The sequence below is a fragment of the Corapipo altera genome, unplaced genomic scaffold (assembly GCF_003945725.1).
Source record: "Corapipo altera isolate COAL_440 unplaced genomic scaffold, ASM394572v1 73, whole genome shotgun sequence".
NCBI lineage: Eukaryota > Metazoa > Chordata > Aves > Passeriformes > Pipridae > Corapipo > Corapipo altera.
This window is the reverse complement of record NW_020884957.1, coordinates 291,891-313,361: the sequence shown is the minus strand read 5'-3', so window position 1 is coordinate 313,361 and position 21,471 is coordinate 291,891. Positions and strand designations below refer to the sequence as shown.

Sequence of the window (21,471 nt, the reverse complement as noted above, 5' to 3'; positions counted from 1 at the left end):
CTTTAAGTCAAGACTACATAGAGACTTTGCACCTGCTGCTATAGAGTAACCAATCACTGCCTGGAAATACTTTGGGAACCTCTTGTTCACCTCTCCTAATCCTAACTGGACACCTTCTATATTCCTTTGCAATTTTGGGGTTGTCAGTCACGGTCATGTGAGGGAGATGAATTTTTTAAGAGCTCATGACAAGTAGAAGAAAGGACAAGTTGCACTGGCAGCCATTATGGACCACAGTAAGACAACAGACTGTGGCAGACTTCTGTGATGCTGCCAAGTGCGAGAAAGATCAAAACTTCTTACCTTCTCTAGTCTTCTGTTTCTTTTTTAAACTTTCACCTACTTCAGTGGTTTTGCCCACAGTATCTCAAATTCACCAAAGGTTTAGGTGTTTCTCATATAAGGACCTCAAAAGTTGCTCCTTTATTGCCAGGAAAAGCATAACCTTGTTTTTCTTCTCATGGAAAATAAACCATGTTGATATTACGTTATCGCTATTTGTAGATGTTTCAAACAATTTACCAAAAAGAATTAGGCCAGTGTGCAGGGACTATGACTAAGCATTTTCATTCATCACCACACAGATGATAAAAGTATGAGTTTAACATTAGTTCAAATCGCTCTACACTTCAAATACTTGACTTGTATTTATAGAATCACAGAGTACTTTGGGTCAGAAAGGACTTTTAAGATCATCAAGTCCAGCTGTTAACCCAGCACTGCCAAGTCCACCACTAAACCATGTACCTCAATGTCACATCTATATGTCTTTTAAATAACCAACATCTAACCTAAACCTCCTCTGGCACAACTTGAGGCCTTTTCTTCTTGTCCTATCACTTGCTACCTCGGAAAAAAAAACATAGAAAAAAACCCCAACCCCCAGTTTGATACGACCTCCTGTCAAGTAGCTGCAGACAGCGATAAGGTTTGGCCCGAGCTTACTTTTCTCCAGCTAAACAACCGCAGCTCCCTCAGCTGGTCCTCATATGACTTGTACTCTAGATCCATGCAGCAATATGGATGGGTGATGTAAATTAAAAAACGCACTTGATGTTAACAGCAGATGAAGTTTCTTAGGTGGTCAAAGTCCTTCCCCACTCCCAGTGAAAGACGTTACACAGCTGGAAGTAACGGGAACAGAGCTCTCCAGGAGGTGTGGAACAGCTATAATGGGGTGCGGGGTGGGCCGTACCTGCTTGACCTCGGCCTGCAGGTGGCGCAGCTGCACGCACTGCTCCAGGTGCTTGCGGTGCTGCTCAGCCGCCACGTCCAGCTCCTGCTGCTTCTCGTGCAGGAACTCCAGCAGGTCCTGCACGCGAGTTGCCATGTCTACGTCTCTATCGCAAAGCAGCTCGACACCTGCAATCAGCCAGTTGTTTATGAATGACTTACAAGGTTCCTGAAGAGAAACAGCCCATTTCCATTGTTTTACACTTAATTTTCTTGGTTTTTTGCCAAGTTCAACTTAATCCTCAGAGCACTTGCATTACGAGCATAGGTTTTTGCACTCTAAAAGTGCAATAGTAATTTTTTTTAAAGTCTGATATTTACTCTAGGTGACTGTACACAGTGAAAAATATCACGTGAAGGGGCATAAGGAACAAAAAAGGAAGACTTTACTTGAAAACTGAAAATTTTTGCTTGATTGCACTGATCTCATTAATTATAAAACTTACTCCCCCTTATTTAGTCTAATTTTACTGAATTTTTGAGTGAAATCCCTTTCTTTAAAAACTAATCATCTTAAGGTGTTGCCAACTCTTTGAAGAAAATTATGTGCCATAATGACAGTATGCTCTCATGAACACTATCATATGATTTTAGTATAAAGGAGCCCACGTCTCCAGTTTACAGTTAAGCAGCATCTCTGTTATTTTCACACATCCCGTGGAGAGACAACTGGATAATTCTTATAAAGCCACTGCCTGGAATAGCACAAAGGAGCCATCTTACCAGATGCCTGCACTTCATTGACATACTGTAGTAGATCCTGCCCTTGGTGGATGACATCAAAGGTCAAGTTATTCATGGTCAGGGCTTTGTCTGCATGGTGCTGGAGCCTCTGTTCTGCTATTGTAAGATCTTCAGTGTCGAAGTCATTCATCTGCTGAGAGAGCTCATCATTCCAAGACTCGAGGTCTGAAATTATCTGGTGAAAAAAGGAGGACGACAATGTTCTATTACTCATTACACAACACAAAACAGTTAATTTCCAATGTTGCACTTATGACCAAGGTAAGGAACTCAAGTTGCTCATTGCTGATTAACTTCACTGATCAGGTTCAAACATGGTTCAGACATAGGCTATCTTAGCATGGATTTTAACTTTTGGCAAACAAACAAAAAGACTCTCTTTGAGAACCACTACAGTTCTCCTTCAACCAGTGCTTGCAACCCTACGGGTACCCATGTCTTATTTAAGGCACACTTTCATTAACACGACCTGTGAAACAGATAAAGTTAACATGTCTTTATCTCCGCTTTTAAAGGAAAATGTGGATCTGAAACATCTTTTCAATTCTTCAGGCTGTACCAAGTAATAATTCACACATCAAGATTCAGCTTAGCTTACAATTATGCCAGTCTTGAGTCCTTTTACAAGAAAGCCAGCTCTACCCTTCTGTGGGCAGGAAGCATCAGGCTGTGAGCATCTTTGACTTCTGCCTGACAACTGAGAAGCACACTTATCACAACACTGGGTACTTAGTGAATGGTGTAAAATCAAAAGCATACTTTATTACAATATTACTGCAATGTCAGAGCTAAATTTGATTGCTGACATCTTTCGGCTACACTTCAGTTTACAATTCAATTCTGGATTTTATTCTTAATCATAAGATGTCCAAAGAAAGGTAGTTAAAAAAGTTTGCGTTTTTTTTAACATATGCATCACAACATTAAGTCCTCCTGGTCTATCCACCCAAGTGCATTTGTTCAAATTATATGCCAAAGCCTGGTTGAAATATAAAATATTCCTTTTAACTGGGATACAAAACTGTTTTTAAGGTTAACAGATAATGCTTATAATCCTCATTGATCAATGTTGGTTGAGTACTTATGGCACAGATCTGATGCATCAGTTACTTCAACTGAGTAACTCACATTCCTCAAGCCTGTAATCAAATTTTTTTTTCAGACTTTTCAGCAGAGTTTTGGTACAAACTATTGCAGTTCATTGGGAAAGCAAAATTATAAATATCAAGAAGGAAGTATGGCTTAGTTCCAGCGTTCTACAATTTCAGGAGTAGGACAAACTGATGTGAATGGTGCTAAATGACAAGAAAATACCTATTTATGCAGCAAGACATAATAAAAAGAGGTTCTGACTAAAGGGGCATTAGCAACAAAGTTGCTGAGTGCATGTCAGCAGTGTGCCTTGGTAGCCAGGAGGACCAACCGTATCCTGGGGGGCATCACGCAAAGCATCACCAGCCGGTCAAGGGAGGGGATTGTCCTTTTCTGCTCTGCACTGGGGCAGCCTCACCTTGAATGCTGTGTGCACAGTTTTGAGCATAGAGATATTAAGATAGATATATTAAGCTTAAGGAAGATATTCAGCTCTTGGAGAGTGTCCAAAGGAGGGCAATGAAGATGGTGAAGGGCCTTGAGGGGAAGACATATGAGAAGCGGCTCAGGTCCCTTGGTCTGCTCACCCTGGCGGAGACTTAGAGGAGACCTGATTGCAGTCTACAACTTCCTTGTGAAGGGAAGAGGAGGGGCAGACACTGATTTCTTCTCTATGGTGACCAGTGACAGAACCCAAGGGAATGGCCTGAAGCTGTGTCAGGGAAGGATTAGGCTGGATATCAGGAAAAGGTTTTTCTCACAGAGGGTGGTTGGATGTGGAACAGGCTCTCCCCAAAGAAGTGGTCACAGCACCAAGCCTGATAGAGTTCAACGGGTGTCTGGATGATAGTCTCAGGCACATGGTGTGATTTTTGGGGATGGTCCTGTGCAGGGCTAGGAGTTGCACTCGATGGTCCTTATGGGTCCCTTCCAACTTGGCATATTCTGTGATTCTGCGATAAATATTTAACCAAAGTCATTTGCTGTCACCAGAAGAAAGATGCCAGTACCCTTTCCAAGTGGCCATAATACCTCCAAAGTTACTGAGACAGTTAAACTACACAAGAAGTTCTGGGAAAACAAGCCTTCTAGAAAAAAAACCACAATTGAGGAGAAAGCAAAGTTAAATCATCTGTATAAAGTTTCTGTAGTCAGCTACAATCTTTCTTGAAGGCTTTTTTCCATTCTGCTCACATGGCACCGTAGAAAAATGGACACATCAAGCAATTAATTTTTTAAATTGTGGCACCAGTGAGTTATTTAATTTTTTAAATGTGTTCTGCAAAAGTTTTACTTGATTCACTAAGTATTCAGTTTTTCACACCATGTCATGAATGGGAGATATCAAACTATTAGGGTAGCTATTTACAATCCTTAATCCTGATCAGCTAGCTCTACCACAGTGAAAAAAGGAAGAAGCTCATGTTTCAGGGGTAACACTGAAAACAGAAAAGCTGATGGACAAAGTATTCAGGAAGATATACAGGTAGACATATACAGATATATAGAAGACACAGTTTTTAGCCACTGCTTGAAGTTTCTTTCGCCTTTCTTGCACGGGCTTGAAACATCACACACACAATCTATTTAAGAGGGAATACCACTCGTAATGCCTAAACACACACACACAGGCTTCATCTCCCACAAAATCCTTAACAAGTTCCCTTCATATCCTTTTTGCTCAGTCCATGCCGAACATGTCTCATCACCTCTCTCTGTTCTTCATCTCCTTTTAACTGATCTGAAATTTTTAAAAAACTTCAAGTTTTTCTGACAATCCAGCCTGCTTACTTTCTGCTACCCTGCTTTTCTGTTCTTGGGCACCTCAGACCTGCTTTTCCCAACTTGTCTTCGAAACTCTATGTTCATCCATTATTAAAAGCAGTGGAGGTTATCTAATGTTTGTTTCTTCATCCACTGCACTAGGGAAGTTCTCAGAAATCAGATTTAGCATCTTATTTTCATCCAGGTCAGTTAACAACATTCAAAGGTTATCCTGAAGAAATAATTGTAGTTAGACTTTGTGAAACTGAGAAATCTGAGCATTAAAGAAGGTTGTGAAACTCCCCCATCAAAACACCACCTTTCACTGTCTTTCTAAATACCATTACAGAGTGGATTAGGATTTAACATGGCACATTTATGACACTGTTTTAAAAGCAGAGCCAGTCTATCTCCCTTCAGAACAGACACCAAAACCTTACCTCTCTTACTAGCAAATTGAGTGGAAACAAAGTAAAACACACAGTAAGCTCACAATATGACACTACTGTGGCTGTCAGTATTTTAATAATAATGAAATTGATTGTAGACCCCATATCCTCTTGGTCTATCCTAACATTCATTCTACCTGAAAGGAACGACAACTAATTTTAAGAGGTCAATACTGCATGTCACCTCATTCAGGAGGTTTCAGTGATAATGCCTCCAAAGAACAACAACCAACCATTAGGAATTGTAGCTCCTTCCCATGCTATTTCATACAACCCCATGGTTAAGATCAAGGCACATACATTGTTTAAAGCAGTTTGAAACACTCTGAACAAAACCAATACATTCCTTTTCCCCTTCGAAATACCAGGAAGCCCACAACTCAAATAAATAATGCTAGCATATTCCCAGACTCATTCAAAAGATAAGTTGTCAGTGACCATCCCAGCCAGGTTCCCTAACAATGGCAGTAATCCTTACATTTTTTTCAGCAGTAATTAGGTAGTGCGAGGTGATCTATTTCAGCCGTTGCACCCACTGTGCAAATCTGAAATGCTCTGAGGCAGAATTAATATCAAAAAACCATGCACCAAGCCCCCTCTGCCCACACTCGTCAGTGCTTCCCCTCAAGTTCTGCTTTACAGGCAACACTTTTAGGGTAAGCAGGCTCCTATTTTGTTTGTAAAGTTTTGTCACGACAATTAGTAGTAAACAAAAAGAAAAAGGATTAATGACTAATAGACATCTAAAGTAACTGAATCACAAATTCATACTGCTCTCAGGACATGGACATCCCAGCATAAACACAGCCTAACTACTCACCATAGTGTATGTTCAAGAAGTTCCTAGTGCAGATTCTGAGCTGCCTGACATTCCCATGTTTTGTCAAACTAAAGGTAACAGTGACAGAAAATAAGACAGGATATAAATCAGAAGGGATGCCGACTCTTTCACACCGAGTGGGAAAGAAATAAAGAACCACAGGTCTCTTCTCAGGAGAGTCTAACTAGCATTCCTGGTATCAACTGAGCATTAACCAAGACCTGGAAAATATTATGTGCTGAGGAGAAAGAAAAAGGAAAAATGGGCAAGGGAGAAGAGTTAGGTCTCTGCGATCCAGCACTCTGCATCGTCGTCTTTTTAGCTGTGTAACTTAACAGGCATCTTGTAAGTGTGGTCCAAAAATAGAGTTGAGATAAAGCTGTGAGTTGAAAAGTGTGTGGTATGCTCTGTGTAGAGCTCTGGAATAGGCATCGAGGCATTTAAGTTACAGACATGCAAAAGTGCACAGGCATGGATGAAACAAACACATTTTGGACTGCATATGTTGCCACCAGTGTTACCTTCTCACTGGCTAAGTTCATACACATCTGCCTCATACCAGCAAGGGACTCTTCACCTACACTATTTTGCTCATTCTTGTCTTTAGTTAATACAAGCATTTACGAAGGAGTCCTTCAAATATCTCACAAACAATGGCACTTAAAATCCTGCTAAGGATAGAGAAGGTCAAGTTTGTATGCTAAGAGCAGGAGCAAAGCAGACAGTACTGCAGTTACGCCAATTTCAGAAGAGCAGGAGTATCTCAAAAGCTGTAAGATAAAACAAACAGAGTATTTTATCAGCAAATAATAAGGGGAGAGGAAGGAGAAGAAGGGAACTAACCCCAGCACCAAATCTTACCACTGACCTCAGAAACACAGCTGCATGGTATGATCCTGCAGTGCTAGAAGAGGCCTGTCTCCCATTTTAGCCTGTTATTTTGCAAGCACTAACAGAAGCTAAAAACACTACTTGCCTTCCAGAAAAGCTGTCCTCAGAGGATACTCCCCTGAATGAACTGCCTTTACAGGCAAGTCTTAATTGACTGGACCAGTCACACAAAATCCTCGAGGAAAGAGAAGGTCAAAACAAGGTCCGTAAATTCCTAGCTGGCATCTGGCTCCTCCTCATTATCAAGTTACTTCAGCTGAGCTACTGCTTTCAAACAACTGACCTGAAACTAGTCCCCACATTTTCTTCCTGGAAGTTCCTGAACAGATGTCTGCCTTCAGGGAGAGGGAAAAGAGAAGTGTGCTTTGCTGAGGAAGCAGAGAGGACATGGACAGAGACAGCAAAACAATAAACATTTTGCTGAAGATACTCTGCAGCCAGGGTAATTTTCTTCCCTGGAGGACTCTTCATCAATCTAAAATAAGCACAATTTTTATTTCCAAGTTGTATAGACAAATTACACCTACTCTTTCAACAACTGTAATTTGTACTTTGCTTTACGTTGTACATATCAAAACGTAACGCATGCCAAGTATCAGCTTTAGAAAAAGCAAGACCTGCCAAGTGCATGCAGTTTTGGGCAACACAATCTGAAAAAGACACTAAGCTATTAAAGAGCGTCCAAAGGAGGGCCACAAGGATGGTGAAGAGCTCGGGGAAGCCGTATGAGCAATCTCTGAGGTCACTTGGTTTGTTCAGCCTGGAGGAGACTGAGGAGAGACCTCACTGTGGTCTTCAACATCCTCACGAGGGCAAGTGGAGGGGCAAGTACCGATCTCTTCACTCTCGTAACCAGTGACAGGGCTTGAGGAAATGGCATGAACCTGAGTCAAGGGAGGTGTAGGTTGGATATTAAGAAAAGGTTTTTCACCCAGAGAGTGGTTGGGCACTGGCACAGGCTCCCCAGGGAAGTGATCACAGCACCAAGCCTGTCTGAGTTCAATAAGCATTTGGACAACACTTTTATGTACATGGTGTGATTCTTGGGGTGCCCTGTGCAGGGCCAGGAACTGGACTCGATGAACCTAGTGGGTCCCTTCCAACTCAGTATATTCTATTCCATGAAGTTAAGAGTTTGCAGCTTTCCAGTGAAAAATCTTATGGGCACCGTTAAATAACAGTAAAGGAGTACTACTACCTATACAGATATTGTCCTGCACTGCAGGACTAGAATACATCTGTTAAGCTGGGCTCCCACAACCAGCCTTTTGCTCTTGTAGAATCTTGGCTTATGTAACCTACAGAGAGCAATCATGAACTTCACTCAAACATTTATCACAATTAATTCTTCCATTAATTTTCTTGGTATGCATTGCCCCATGTCTGTCATTTCCTCAGTAAAAGTGTTATGAGAACATCTCACAGACATGGAGCACTGCAGATTACTCCTGCAAAGACTGTAAGCATATTTGAGACAGCTACTCTCACATAATCAAAGTAGCAAACTCTCTGCAGGCTACTGTGAATTACAAAATTGCAAGAAAAATCTTATTTTTCCTTTACACCAGAGTTATTACTGCGGAACACACACTCTCACTTCCTCTATGGGCACTGATCAAGGAATTGTGTCTGTCTATTCCTGCATTGCACTTAACAATGTGATTAGCTAAACCAGACTTCAGCAAAGACATCTAATCCTGATTTTAAGACATAAAAACACTAAAACCTGAGAAGCTATCACTTCTGCCAGCTGCCTCTTTGCCTTTACACCAATCAACCAAGAGTTTCATAAACAGATGCAGCTTTTATAATACACATGCAAAGAGGCAGAATTATCATTGTAACTCCTGATTTCCAAAACCTTGAGATAAGTCGTTATACACTCAACCATGATCATTTACCAGTAGATAACGCTGAACCTTCTGAGGCACCAACTTGGTCACTGTGTACAGCACTAGTGGTTTTACAAAAGTCATATGGACTTAGCTGAAGCTTTATAATGCAATTCTATTAACCTAAGACCCCTGTGGAGTTTCATGTCTGTTTGTACATGTCTCCGCACACAAACAGAAACTCTACAACTGATAAGCCGTAACTCTCCTTCAAAGCTTGAACAGTTTCAAAACTTGAAGTTTTGCAGGGCTGTGGCACTAGAACTGCTTTTGAATTATTTCCAGGGGTGAAAAAAAATCTTATTTTAAAAAAACAACAGACAGCCCATACAACATCCCCAAAGATAAGGACATAATTCTAAACACTACTTGTAGCTACAAAATGAAAAAAGACTGCTGATTTGCAAAAGAAAGAGGGGTGCTACTACAAAGCACCAGTTTAGAGAGTTTGTACAAAACCATCTCACAAGTCTTATTCATAATAACTGTAGGCATACTAGATATATCAAGGCAGTTTGATATTTAAACTGAACTTACCAGACAAAGCAACTGACACATCATGATTTTACTAGATGCTTGCTTAAAGATGCACTGAGAGCCAACCAGAGCTTGAGTTATTATCAAAAAGCTCAGCTCTGCACTCTTCTGACACTTTCACATACAAGACAGGTCAGGCAAGAACTAAGTCTATCAGTCATTTGAGCCACATGCTACTGCAACCACACAACAATCTCAGCATAAACGTCTGTACACAAGAGAAGTCTGTGCAGTTCAAGCCCAAAAGAAGACACTCACATCTATTGCATCTCTTTCAAATATGCGGAGCTGCAGAAACAGCTCAAGTTTGATCTTGCGTTCTTGAAAAAGCTCCTCCATCTGAGACTGGGCCTCATCCAGCTGCTGCAGAACTGTCTCTATGTGGTTGATCGAGCTGTTATGGGGGGTCTTGTTACTAGAAATGGCAGAATCTCTATTCAAAGCAGAGAAAGGGGAGGAGGAAGAAAAAAAGAGTATTATTGAATAAAACCCCATACAATCTGGACACTATACATGACCACAAAATATAAGCCTGTTTCAGATAAGGTTAGTGCAAGTCATATTACACGAAAGCTAAATCTGTACATCTTTGTAAATAAAAATTTGAATTATGTTTTAGTATTTGAAAGAGCATTAGGAAATTTGATTACTTTCATTTTTTGGTCTATTCATCATGTAAAGACATTCTGTTTACAGGAAAGGTAAAATTTCAAACCAGAGACAAACCCTTCCATTGTGAAAACAAATGGCATATGATAACTATTTACTGAATCTTCCTAGCGGTAAAAGAAAATCCAAATTAGTCAATTAAAAAAAATTACTTAAATCTTTTACCTGAGTATAAAACCTGCAAATTCAGATATGCTAATCTTCTGCAGAAAGGAGACATGTACCAGAGCAGCTGTGGTCCAAATTTATTTATTCAGATTGCTGCTGAATGAAATGGACTGCAAACTGATGGGCTTTATTACAGTGAAGTTACTTATCAGTCTGCAAAACAAATTCAAGTGTCTCTTTATAAAAAGGCTGCTGCTCAAAACTCCAAACACTGCATGTGTTGGAGCCCTGCAAGTCAGACTACAAAGACATAAGATTGCTCCTATCAAAAAGGTAGCTTATGTAAACAAAATCTCCTTCTTGTAGAGATAGTGTTTATAAACTGAGCTTCCTGTAAATAGAGGTTAGAGTCAGTACTGCATGAAAAATCATTGTAGTCCTAATATTTACAAGCTTTAGTATAGGTCATATCTTGTACACATTACCTCTACCCTTAAAACAGAAAAAGCCTCACAGAACATCAGATGAACTTGAGAAGAGACTGAAATAAGAATCTGTTTTACCTTAGTTGCTGTATAAGATCTTCACCTTCTTTTATGACATTGACTGTAACCTGCAGAGTGGTCTGTTGTTGTTGACCAAAACGTTTAATCAGGTCTTGAACAGCCTCCACAGACTCAGCATAGACATCATCAAGCAGTTCCTTCTGCAGCTCTTCAAGCCACGTCCACAGCTAAAGGAGAGGGAAAAAGCAAGAAATGTAAGCCCAAGGATCAGGTAGTCACTATTCCAAATCAGTCTCACTGGACAAGAGAAAACAGACTGAGGTGGCAGGGAAAAAAAGGATTGGTTTTTCTTCATAGAAAAATCCCATCTTCATATTAATGAAAACAAGTCTTTGTTTCAAATAGTTTTCATTTCTTGGAAATACCAGGAAAGCTTTATCCGTGTTGCTAAGTCACCCTTTCTTTCCCATTTTCCTTCTACAGAACGAAGCGTATCCGATTGAGCAGCACAGAGTTCATAGCGAGAATCCCATCTGCAGCTCTGCGCGAGAGTCCCTGGGAGAAAAATGCTATGGTAACACTCCCTGAGAGAAGAGAGGAAGGAAGGAAGGAAGGAAGGAAGGAAGGGAGATGTATTGTAGCCACCATCAAATTTGCACTGCCAGGCTGACACATGCACACAGACAACATAACACTTTTCAGTGGCCTTCAAAAAAAGGAAAAAGAAAGGGCATTTTAGAAAACAAAATACAGAGACAAACCAGATGTGTGAAGTTATTGTTTTATCATGTGTTTGCCCTCTTGATTTCAATTTCACGCTATTACAACAAAAATCATCCTAAGCAATTCTACCAGTTAATTCAGCACTTTTCCTCCCTGCTTCACATGTGCAAAACTGCTCCAAACTGTCCATGCGCTGCAGCTTACACAAAAATCCCTAGGTGTATACTACCCAGGTATCACTGTGGGTCACTCGAACCGCACAGTGATCTTTTCCACAATTTTATGAGGGAAGCTGTTGCATCTTAAGCTCTGTGTGAAAGTTACCATCAGACATCTATTGTAGAACTGATAAAAACGTTGCATGAAGAGAGAGAGCACGGCTGTCTCCTGCAACACTCCCATGAGCAGCACTAACAGCACAGTGGAACAGCTGCTCTCACAGGAAACATTCAAACCCAGTCCCTCCTGTCTATTTTACCATCCCATCCCAAATGCTGCAATTCCAAGAACAACGATTAGAGCTTTTATTTTTTTTATCCTGATAGAGTAACTCTGATCTGACTGTATTAGTTCTTTTGATGACATTCAGTCTCTGTCTTTAAAAATGTTACAGATACATTGAACTTAATTAAAATGTTAACATTGTCAAAATACAGACACTAAGCAATTAAAACTGGCTTAATTTCAAAAGACAGAAAATCAAATGTTTTCTTTATTTCTTTGCTTAACATTTTCTACCCATTTCATGCTGCTGTTTGTATAATGTTCTGATCATAAAGGTTTCTTAATCACCAATGGATCTTCATTAAAATAGAAAATTCAGTGAAGAATTCTAAATCTTGATTAATCAGTTCCTTTGAAGTTTTGTTTTAAAATCAAATGCTAGTTTTTGTATCTCATAGTCTTATATGCCTCCTTAGGTGGGTTTTGAGTAAACCAAGCTATAGGTTAAATTTTCACAATTGGGAAGAACTAATGACATTTAACCAGACTCTTTTTTAAAAATCTACTACCCATCCTCCCCAAACCAGAACTGCCTATTCATACACTGTTATTCTGACTACTCGTATGCTTCAAAGACAATGCTTGTCACAAATCTGAATGCAACTCCACAACCATCAACACCACAAGCTTAAGGCACAGCAGTCTTTCTTATTAAAAGGAGCACAAATCAATAGAACTTAACAAGTGGGTCAGAAGCACTCTTCAACATTCATTCTAGCATAACCAAATGCAGCATCCAATTTTTTTTTCCGAATGCAACTTTAACTTGGAGACAAATGAAACTTAAGAGCAAGAAGTCTGACAATACAATCTGAAAACTTTACTCACGTTTCAATGCCTAGAGGACATGTATTTATTCCTCTCTTAGCTTACGAAGTTTATGTCTGAATCATACTAACAGGGCATTAAGTCAGAGACCTTCCAAGTGAGCTGGTATCTATCTACATACAACTAGTACACCCTGCAACTGTGGAAATACATACATTAGAGAGTAACACTTTGTTGTTTTCTGCAATGTGCTTGATGCTGGCTGGAAGACCTCTACACTTCATGCTTACTACGTTGCCTAAAAGAGGCCCAACTTTCACAGATGTTTATAACACATTTAATGCCAGAGCAACTGGCACTAAAACCATTTTGAGTCTCTAGGACTGTATCAAGTTTGCCCCTTGGATCCCTTAAAAGCACCCCTACTGCAGCTCAAGACAGGTCTGAGAATCATTTCAAATTTTTGCAATATGTTTTCTGCAGCTGTGTTGCGTTAGACCCACACAAGGAATACACCTCATCTCTGCATTTTTTATTCTTTACATACACTTCAGTCATTTCCATAACTGAGTGGAAAAGACCTAGAAGGAGCAACAAAACTTAAAAGTGCTGGACTGGTGATGTACTGTGCGTGTGAATAATTCCCTTAAAGCTCACTCTGGATGCAAAAGACCAACCCAACACAGAACAAGCAGACTTCTCCCTCTGCATAGCCAGTTCAGGGCAACACCACCTGCCTTTAGCAGAAAGACATAGGTGCCAGTACAACAAAGTGTTATGTTGACTGACTTAGCACCTGGCCAGCACACCACGACTATAAACATAGTATCTTGCCCCCGGGGTACCAAAGGTCTTCATTTCCCTAGCTCATTAGCTGAATTGTCCACTGTTTGGGAAGGAAAAACATTTCACGAATGTGCAGAAAGAGAAGGAGAGTAATTAGTATGCATTACTTGCCTAGCTTTGATTCATACGCTGTTGAAAGTGGAACAATTTAAGCCATTTATGAAGTGACTAAACAGCTCTGTGACACTTCCATAGCAAAAGTTACTCTGATAGATTACCAAATAAGCTTTTTACACTTTTCCCCCAAGCAAGTTTCTGACAAACAGCTTCCCCTCAAAATAATCTTGGTGTTTACACACAGAAGTTATAATAAAGCCACCATAGCTGAAAAAGAAATGTCAGATTATTAAAGCTGGATACAAATTCATACAAACTGAGAGGAGCTTAATTCTTAATGGGTGGCAATAGCCAGCTGGCTTCTCTACAGCTTTCAAACCAGAATGAGCACTGGATATACTGGAAATTACGTAAATTACCTTATTTTCAGATACAAAATTAAGGATGAAGACTGTAAAACGTTGCACAGCAAAGCCACAAGAAAGCAAATAGTTTACATCAGAGTGTGAACAGAGACTACAGCTTAACCATACATGTTCGGCAGTGCAGAACTGCAGATTTTACAGTGCAATGACTTTTTGAGGTAACCCCTTATCCATAAAAGAGAGCTTGGCAAGAAAAACCCACTGGGAAAAAACCCACAAACTTCTCATCATTAAGAAACTATTAACCTTCTCTTGGTGTGAACTCTGGGCAACTTCCAGTCATGTCTTTTTCTATTCTTTCTAAGAGAAGCAGCACGAAGATCCCTAAACAAACCATCAAGTCCTGCAACCTCAGCAAGAACTTTATCCAGTGGCAAGACAGCTGTATACATAACTCAATCCAGTCACAGGAGGTTTCTGCTCTTTTCATCTGCTCTTTGCATCTTATCTTATTTGGAGAGGGAAATAAAATTCTGAATCCCTGACAGGCAAATGTTTCACCCAGCAGATTTTTTTTTTCTTGATCTAAATATAGCACAGACTAAGAAACATCTGCTTGAATGAGCCTGCATCCTGTACTACCTCTTTCCTAAGTTCTTGGGAGCATGCCATTAGTCACTGAGATGGTATTATTTTAATTGTCTGCAACATCCTGGAAGTTGCAGTGTTTCCATCATGGGCCTCTATCCATTTAAGTCCCATCTCAGCCATCTCCTGAAAGACTGCAGTTAAATAAGACCCTTCTGTATTTTGCTGAATGTAATCAGAGAACAATTATTTTTGAGTTAATACCTTCCCCAGGAGCACAGAGATATTTTATAAGAGTAAAATACCCATCTTTCACCATTAATTTTTTCATTTTTATAATAATGGCTTTTGGATATGAAGTCTGCCTTTTCAACAGGCCAGGCAAAGAAAGGCACGCAGTTTCTGCATGTAAAACCTGCAAATTCCTCTTTCTGCCTCTGTCCCCCAGCACAGCGTTGCAGCATGTGTATTACCACAGGCACAGTTACTGAAGGAGCTATTTCTACAGGGTCAAATGTTGATAGTATTCCCCAACATGTATATCTAGATGCAGAAAGCGGCTAATGTGTGTATTTCTGCCTGTAAGTTTTGGCTTTCAGGACATGCAGCAGACAGAAAATGCATCTTTTTAAAAACAAAACCCGTAAGATGTTAAACCCCCTGGAGTCTGTCTTCCAGGGTCTTTCAGTGATATTCAGGATGTTAAATGCCTGTATTTTTTTTAACTAGATAGAACTATCTTTAAAAGCTTCAAATATCCCTATCTATTCTACGGTTATAAAGGAATTAATTTCCTATTCAGCATAAATTCATCCTTCAAGTGAAACCAAGTTGCTTACATCTTCCTAAAATTACACCAACTACTACTATTCTGTTAACATTTCTCCCATTTCTTACTCGAACAAGACAAAAATGTCTATACCTTAGCTTAATACAGTATAAAGGCCTACTTCTGCCTCACTTTTACCAAGCACTTAGTGCTATTTCAATAGCACTTGGACCTAAATTTCATCCCTTTTTCCATACAAAGTAGCTACTGGTATTGAAAAGCTCAAGAGAGAAAAAAGGCTGCGCTGGGGAACTGGATTCCAGTCCTACTGAAGCAGCAAGCCACAACACACTTGAGTGTGCAGCCACTGAATGTGTTTCTCATTTCAAATTTAAAAAGTGTCCTCCTCAGCTCTCAGACTCAAGATGACCAGCAAAAGACCAGCCAGAGACTGCACTTTGTATCTTTTGCCAGACCTGTCACATTGAGCGTTGCTGTGCTATAATGACACAATTAAAATATTAGAGAAGCACAAGCCTGAGAGACAGAGCCTTTACACTTAGATGGGGGCAATCCAGAAGATGCTCTGTTGCCTGGAAAGGGCACACACAGGAGAGGGCAGTCTTATTATGACATGCAAATTTAACCTGTAGACCACCAGCACAGAAGGATCAAATACCCAGGAGTGACAGACAACCACAAGAGCAGGTCTCTCATCTCAGGATTCACCCCAGGATGAAAGGAATGCACCACTGTGTGATGGACACCCTTCCATACTGGATAATGCAAAGTAGAGCTTATTTCTGGCAGTGAGACAAAGTAAGATCATTATCAACATTATCAACAAGCTTTTTTGAACCATACAGACATGCCTCATAGCTAGATCTGAATGTACGGGCAGCACTGTGGCCAGAGCAAGGCCTCCTCTGCCTTCCCCATGCACTGGCACCCTCAAAATGCTGCCACCTTTTTTCAAAAGCTTGCACAGGCTACTGTTCATTACTTCGGTAATGAAGGCTTTTTATTTGAAAACTTAGCCAACTCCACTTCCCTTCTCTTTATTTCAACCTTGGTCTATTCTAGAGCAAAATCTAGCTTAAGTAAGACAAAAAAAAGAAGAGACACATCTACTAACACCATTAAGCATACTGTGTATACATAAAAAGTGCTCTGAGCTATTTTATCATCAACTTGCCAGAATACACACAAAAGGTTATATGCCAAAAAAATAACAGGCTTTTAAGAGATCATTCTCTTCCACTTACAGTCAGTCTGGTCTGTATTCCCACACTTGACTCCAGTTAGGAAAATATCTGTTGCTCTACTTTGGCACTACAACAAACACCTGGCTTGGACAGGATTTCAGTCTTCCCACTCATAGCTGCTGAGAGAGACATTTTGGAGAGAGTGTGTGTGTGCACATCTGTATTTTTGTGTGCGGAAGAGTTTGAACTCAGATCAAAATGCTGTTCATCTCTACTTTGTGACACATTTCACACCAAAGACTATTGAGACTCCTGCTCCTGTGTTTTGCACACAACCATTTCTGATAATTGTTTATTTAAGAAATGTTATCTTTTATCTGTGCAACTTTTTTCTCACCATGTACCTTGCCATACTATTAAATGTCAAAAAGCACAGAAGTCATAAGGGTTTCACTGTCTTGCAATGGTCAGTTTCAGATGTTAAGTTGTATTTTATTCATCCTCAGGCTGGGAATCTGTCAGGACACAGTACTTTCAGTGCAAAGATCCTGATAGGGATATTTATGATCCCAAACACTTTTAAAGCTTGCCAGTGCAGAGTTTTCTCAGTACATCACTTACGGAGAAGTTTGGCTTATAGATTGAAATGTCTTACTAAAAATCAATAGTCACAACCTTACAACTTTAAAACTAGTAATAACGTACAAGCATCACAATCTATATATAGCAAGCAACTGATTTTCTCAGATCACCACTAACCAAAATGAGTGATACCATTACACAACACTGTATTTCTGTTTTCCCTGAATACATCCTTTTTTTCCACCAAGAAACGCTGTCTACTAAGGTTAATCTATGAGAAGTCTGAGAACTTTTATGTTGTTTTTTCATGTTTGTAAGCCACAGAGACCTCTACCAGCTTGTAACTACCTCACTAAAAAACTTCTGGAAATGTTCAAGACAGACAGTATTTTCCATGTGCGTCATAACAGGCTGCTGCACACACACCACACAGCCGCTTTGTGCACAGGTATAGCAAAAGTCTGTTACTTCCAGGATGAGCGTTTCATGGCAAACACATTGCTTCTGAAAGCAGAAACTGTGCTGATTTACTAAGAATGAGTGAAGGGCTGATGCTTCCCAGGGAAGCTGGGAAAAGTTGTAAGCAAATTCTGTGTCAGGTATAAAGGTTATGTAAATCTACAGGGAAGAAGTTGTATTGGAATGCTCTCATCCAGATGAAAAGCATTCATTCAACATGAAGTATTTCTGGGGAAAAAAATAAAACACACTAAAACATCCTACTTCAAAAAAATCAAGGGATTCGATGGATATCAGAGGTTTCAAACCCTCTAAACAGCCAATAACTCAGACAAACAGCTTTTCTCAGCTCTGTGGCTCCCTCCAAACTGTCACATATAAACAGGGTTTTAACTCCTCACGTCTACTTTTTTACCAGGAAAACACAAAAAGATACAAGAGACAAAATTTACCCTGAATACTCAAAGGGCAAAATGCATTGGTGGTGTTTTGATTTCTTCGGGGTTTTTTTGTGTTTTGAGGGTTGATTGGTTGGTGGGTTGGGTTTTTTGGTGTTGGACTTTTTTTTTTTTTTTTGGTGGTTTTTTTTTTTTTTTTTTTTTTTTACTTAACAACTGAAGCACCTCTTTCTGGTTGAACAGCTAACATATTAACCTACTACTTGAACTCCTCTCTTCGCTAGCTAAGTGTGCACGTTCACTTCTTCACAATACAGCAGAAAGGTTACGTTGCTTACAGGTATGCACTAATTCATTCAGTGATTTCCCACATCCTGCCGGAGAAACACAATTCTCCTGCCAATAAAGCATGGATGACTTTCAGGTTTAGGGCATTTTTATCTTCCATCTGCTTTGTGATGCCTTCTCAGTGCTCCACGTGCATGTTTGATAACAAACAACATGCTCTTGAAAACAGATCAGAACACAGAAAGCACAAGACAGCTTTGAGTTTGCTATTTATTTCTTTGCACCTGAACCAAAGGATTAGTCTACTAAATATGAACCATGCATCTCACTCTCTCATCTGTATTTTTTAAGTAGAATGAAAATAAATAAAAACACGGCCTTCCTTACATAAATAAGTACTTTTAAAAATTTTCCTTATTTTATTGATTATAAAGGTCATCCACATGACAAAAACAAAAAAATCAACATGTGCACATCAGCCACTACAGCACCTTCTCCCCAAAGTCCAGGCTGCAAAAAGGCTACCATAGTAACAGCTGTGTGTGCTTACAGACTCAAAATAATATCCATTTTCCCAAAGTAATAAATCAAAATATTTTTTTTTTCCTTTTCAATAAAATATTATTATCTAGGGGAGCAGTGGCAACACGCCAGCACATCTGGATCAGCCTCCCAGAATTACTCAACAGTGACTCACAGATTAGTCTGCTTTTCAGTTTTTTGGATTTTTGAAAGCAAATCCTTTTACAGTCTCCATCTTTCATCACTACAACCAACTGTATTCCATTTAAAAACCATTCCAGCTGTTGCTCTAAGAAGAACAGGTAATGAAGAAATATATAGAAAAAATGAACATGTTTCAGCATCTGACTGTTCCTGTGCTTCATAACAGGTAATGGACCAGTGCCATGGTCTTGAGAAAGTGAAACAAAAAAGCTGCCCCCTAAAGATAGTTTATGAAACAGCATTTATATTTTGTTTGAACAAGCAAAGCCCTGGGAGAGTACTGGTAAGGAAGGATCTAACAGAAAACTGATGGGGGAGCTATGTACTCATGTCTAGAGCTAAAAAGTAATTTAATCCTGACCTCCTTCAAAGACCAACTGCCTTGTGCTTTTGTTTCAAGTGCAAAGCAGATGCTTCACACACAAAAAACTCCCATTCCTATGCTCCACAAGGTTTTGCTGAAGAAGCTACTTAGAATACTATACCACTGAACAGACCATTTCTCAATGTACAGTGAAGGGAAGGAACACATACCAAGACATGCTGTGATCCAGAAGCTTTTTGTATTTTCACCAAGTTTGAACACTGAGATTTAACATGAGCTCCAAAGAGAAACCAAGTGACCTAAAGTTGTCAAAATTTGCCACTATGGTAACTAAAATGCCTTACTGAAGTCCTTATTTTTGTTGTAGCCTGTTCCACCCTCTCCCATGAGCTTATAAATTCATATGATCTGTGTTCTGAATTGGAGCAAAAAATGAACTTGCTGAAAATTGTTTGGCTGAATTTTCTTTTTCCTGGTATATCAGTTCAAGCTTTGAAGATTAAAATTGCAATTATAAGGCAAACCATTGTCATTATCAGATAAGCTCTTTAGTTTGCAAAGAACTGTCAATATACAAGATAAAAATGCAACGAGCAAAATAGAGAAAGAACTAAAATCTTTCTGGGCAGCAGGGTTGCCTTAAGTAGCCTTGTGCTTCTGCCACACATTTCAGTCTCCTGAACCGTGTCAGTCTAACCATGGTTAACTCAGACAACTGGAGAGATGGTTGGATATAAAAAACCCACAAGTGCCAGTTCCAGTTCCCTGATCTGACCCTCCCCCCTTTCCCGTGACAGAACAAGTATATGTACTTGCACAACAAAGCAGACAGAAACTGCTTCTGAAAGCAAAAAATAAAAATAAAAAATTAATTAATTAAATAAATAAATCCTTAAACAGAACAACCACCCTACCCCAGCCCACTATCCACAGTGAATTACAAACTCAGTAAGTTTGTAAAAGTGAAATTCATCATACAATAGGGGTTTTCATTATGTCCTATGGCAAGGTTCCAACAATGAAAGCAACATTAGATAATACCAGTTTTAAGGCTTGAAGTTTTACCTCTTTAACGTGAGTGTGAAAGGACACAGACATGTCCAGCAGGATCTTGCGTTGCTCCACACGCCTAACAAAATCCTGTATCCGGTCTTCGAGCTGATGGGCAGCTTGATAAATTTCCTCTGGGTCACACTCCCCAGTCTGAGCGAGCTGTTCTGCTGCTTCTAGGAGCTTATCTGCATTGGTATATGTGTTCTGTAGAGAAATAAGTTATTTTCACAGGTTTAAATGCAAAAAAAAAAGTAATTATATTTTAAAGTTGCTCCGTTAATGAAAACAAAATGACAAAAAGGCCCTTGGAATGTATTTTTCTTTCTTCTTTTCTTAAAGAAAGTAGAATATAATCTTACTAAAGATTTTGTTAGATTTCTATATACGTTAACTGTGAATAAATTCATTTCTTAGCTCCTTATTTATGTCTATTCAAATGTCTTCCTGATCCAGAACTTGGAATTAGTATTTTATATTCACATCTAGAATAAAGATCGGCCTAAACATCTAACTACTTGCAAACTTGCTTCAATACTGGAGAAATCACTACAGTCAGGGACAGAAGTCTTTTCAAATATGTATTACTAGAGTTGAAGAAGTTCTAACTGCTGATAGAGATGCTTTACATCCAGTCCACACATCCAGCAGGAAGGTGGAAAGTGACCAGGCACAGAAGGTGAACATTTCGCTCCATCCTTACAGAAGTGAGGCGTCCAAAATTCATGTGTCAAGCGGATCATTTGTGAAACAGCAGCAGCACAGGAAGATTCAGAAGTCAGCTATGGCTGAGTGCCTGAATGCAATACTGTCCCAATACATCACAGGATTAACAAATGCAGATCAACAGTCCTGCAAGAGACTTGGGTCTAAGCAGAAAAAGAACAGAAGTCTGGTATCTTGTGTGCTGAGAGTGCTATGGTCCAGAGAAGAGACAGATGTCTAACAACTCTTAAAACTTAGAATTTCCAGTCTGCCTCTATAACTTTCTCATTAATTCAAAACAGGACTGAGTCCAGGCATTTGTTATCATTTGGTTGTTCTTTTTGAGCCTAACCTTGGGTTTTCATATTTTAGAATGGTTCTCAAAATACTCATCAAGAAAGCTTAGAA

The 21,471-nt window shown here is 39.6% G+C and overlaps 1 protein-coding gene across 2 annotated transcripts in view; it reads right to left on the bottom strand.

Annotated features, from left to right (window-relative positions):
- The window catches only part of TRIO (trio Rho guanine nucleotide exchange factor), a 247,989-nt gene that overhangs the window by 113,791 nt on the left and 112,727 nt on the right, over positions 1-21,471 (bottom strand). For both annotated transcript variants that reach the window (XM_027663760.1, XM_027663761.1), the window contains exons 11-15: positions 20,374-20,565; positions 10,763-10,932; positions 9,681-9,855; positions 1,957-2,152; positions 1,196-1,362 (exon numbers count right to left, since the gene is read on the bottom strand). In XM_027663760.1, the coding sequence (XP_027519561.1) occupies positions 1,196-1,362; positions 1,957-2,152; positions 9,681-9,855; positions 10,763-10,932; positions 20,374-20,565 (900 nt within the window). The remainder of the gene's footprint in view (positions 1-1,195; positions 1,363-1,956; positions 2,153-9,680; positions 9,856-10,762; positions 10,933-20,373; positions 20,566-21,471) is intronic.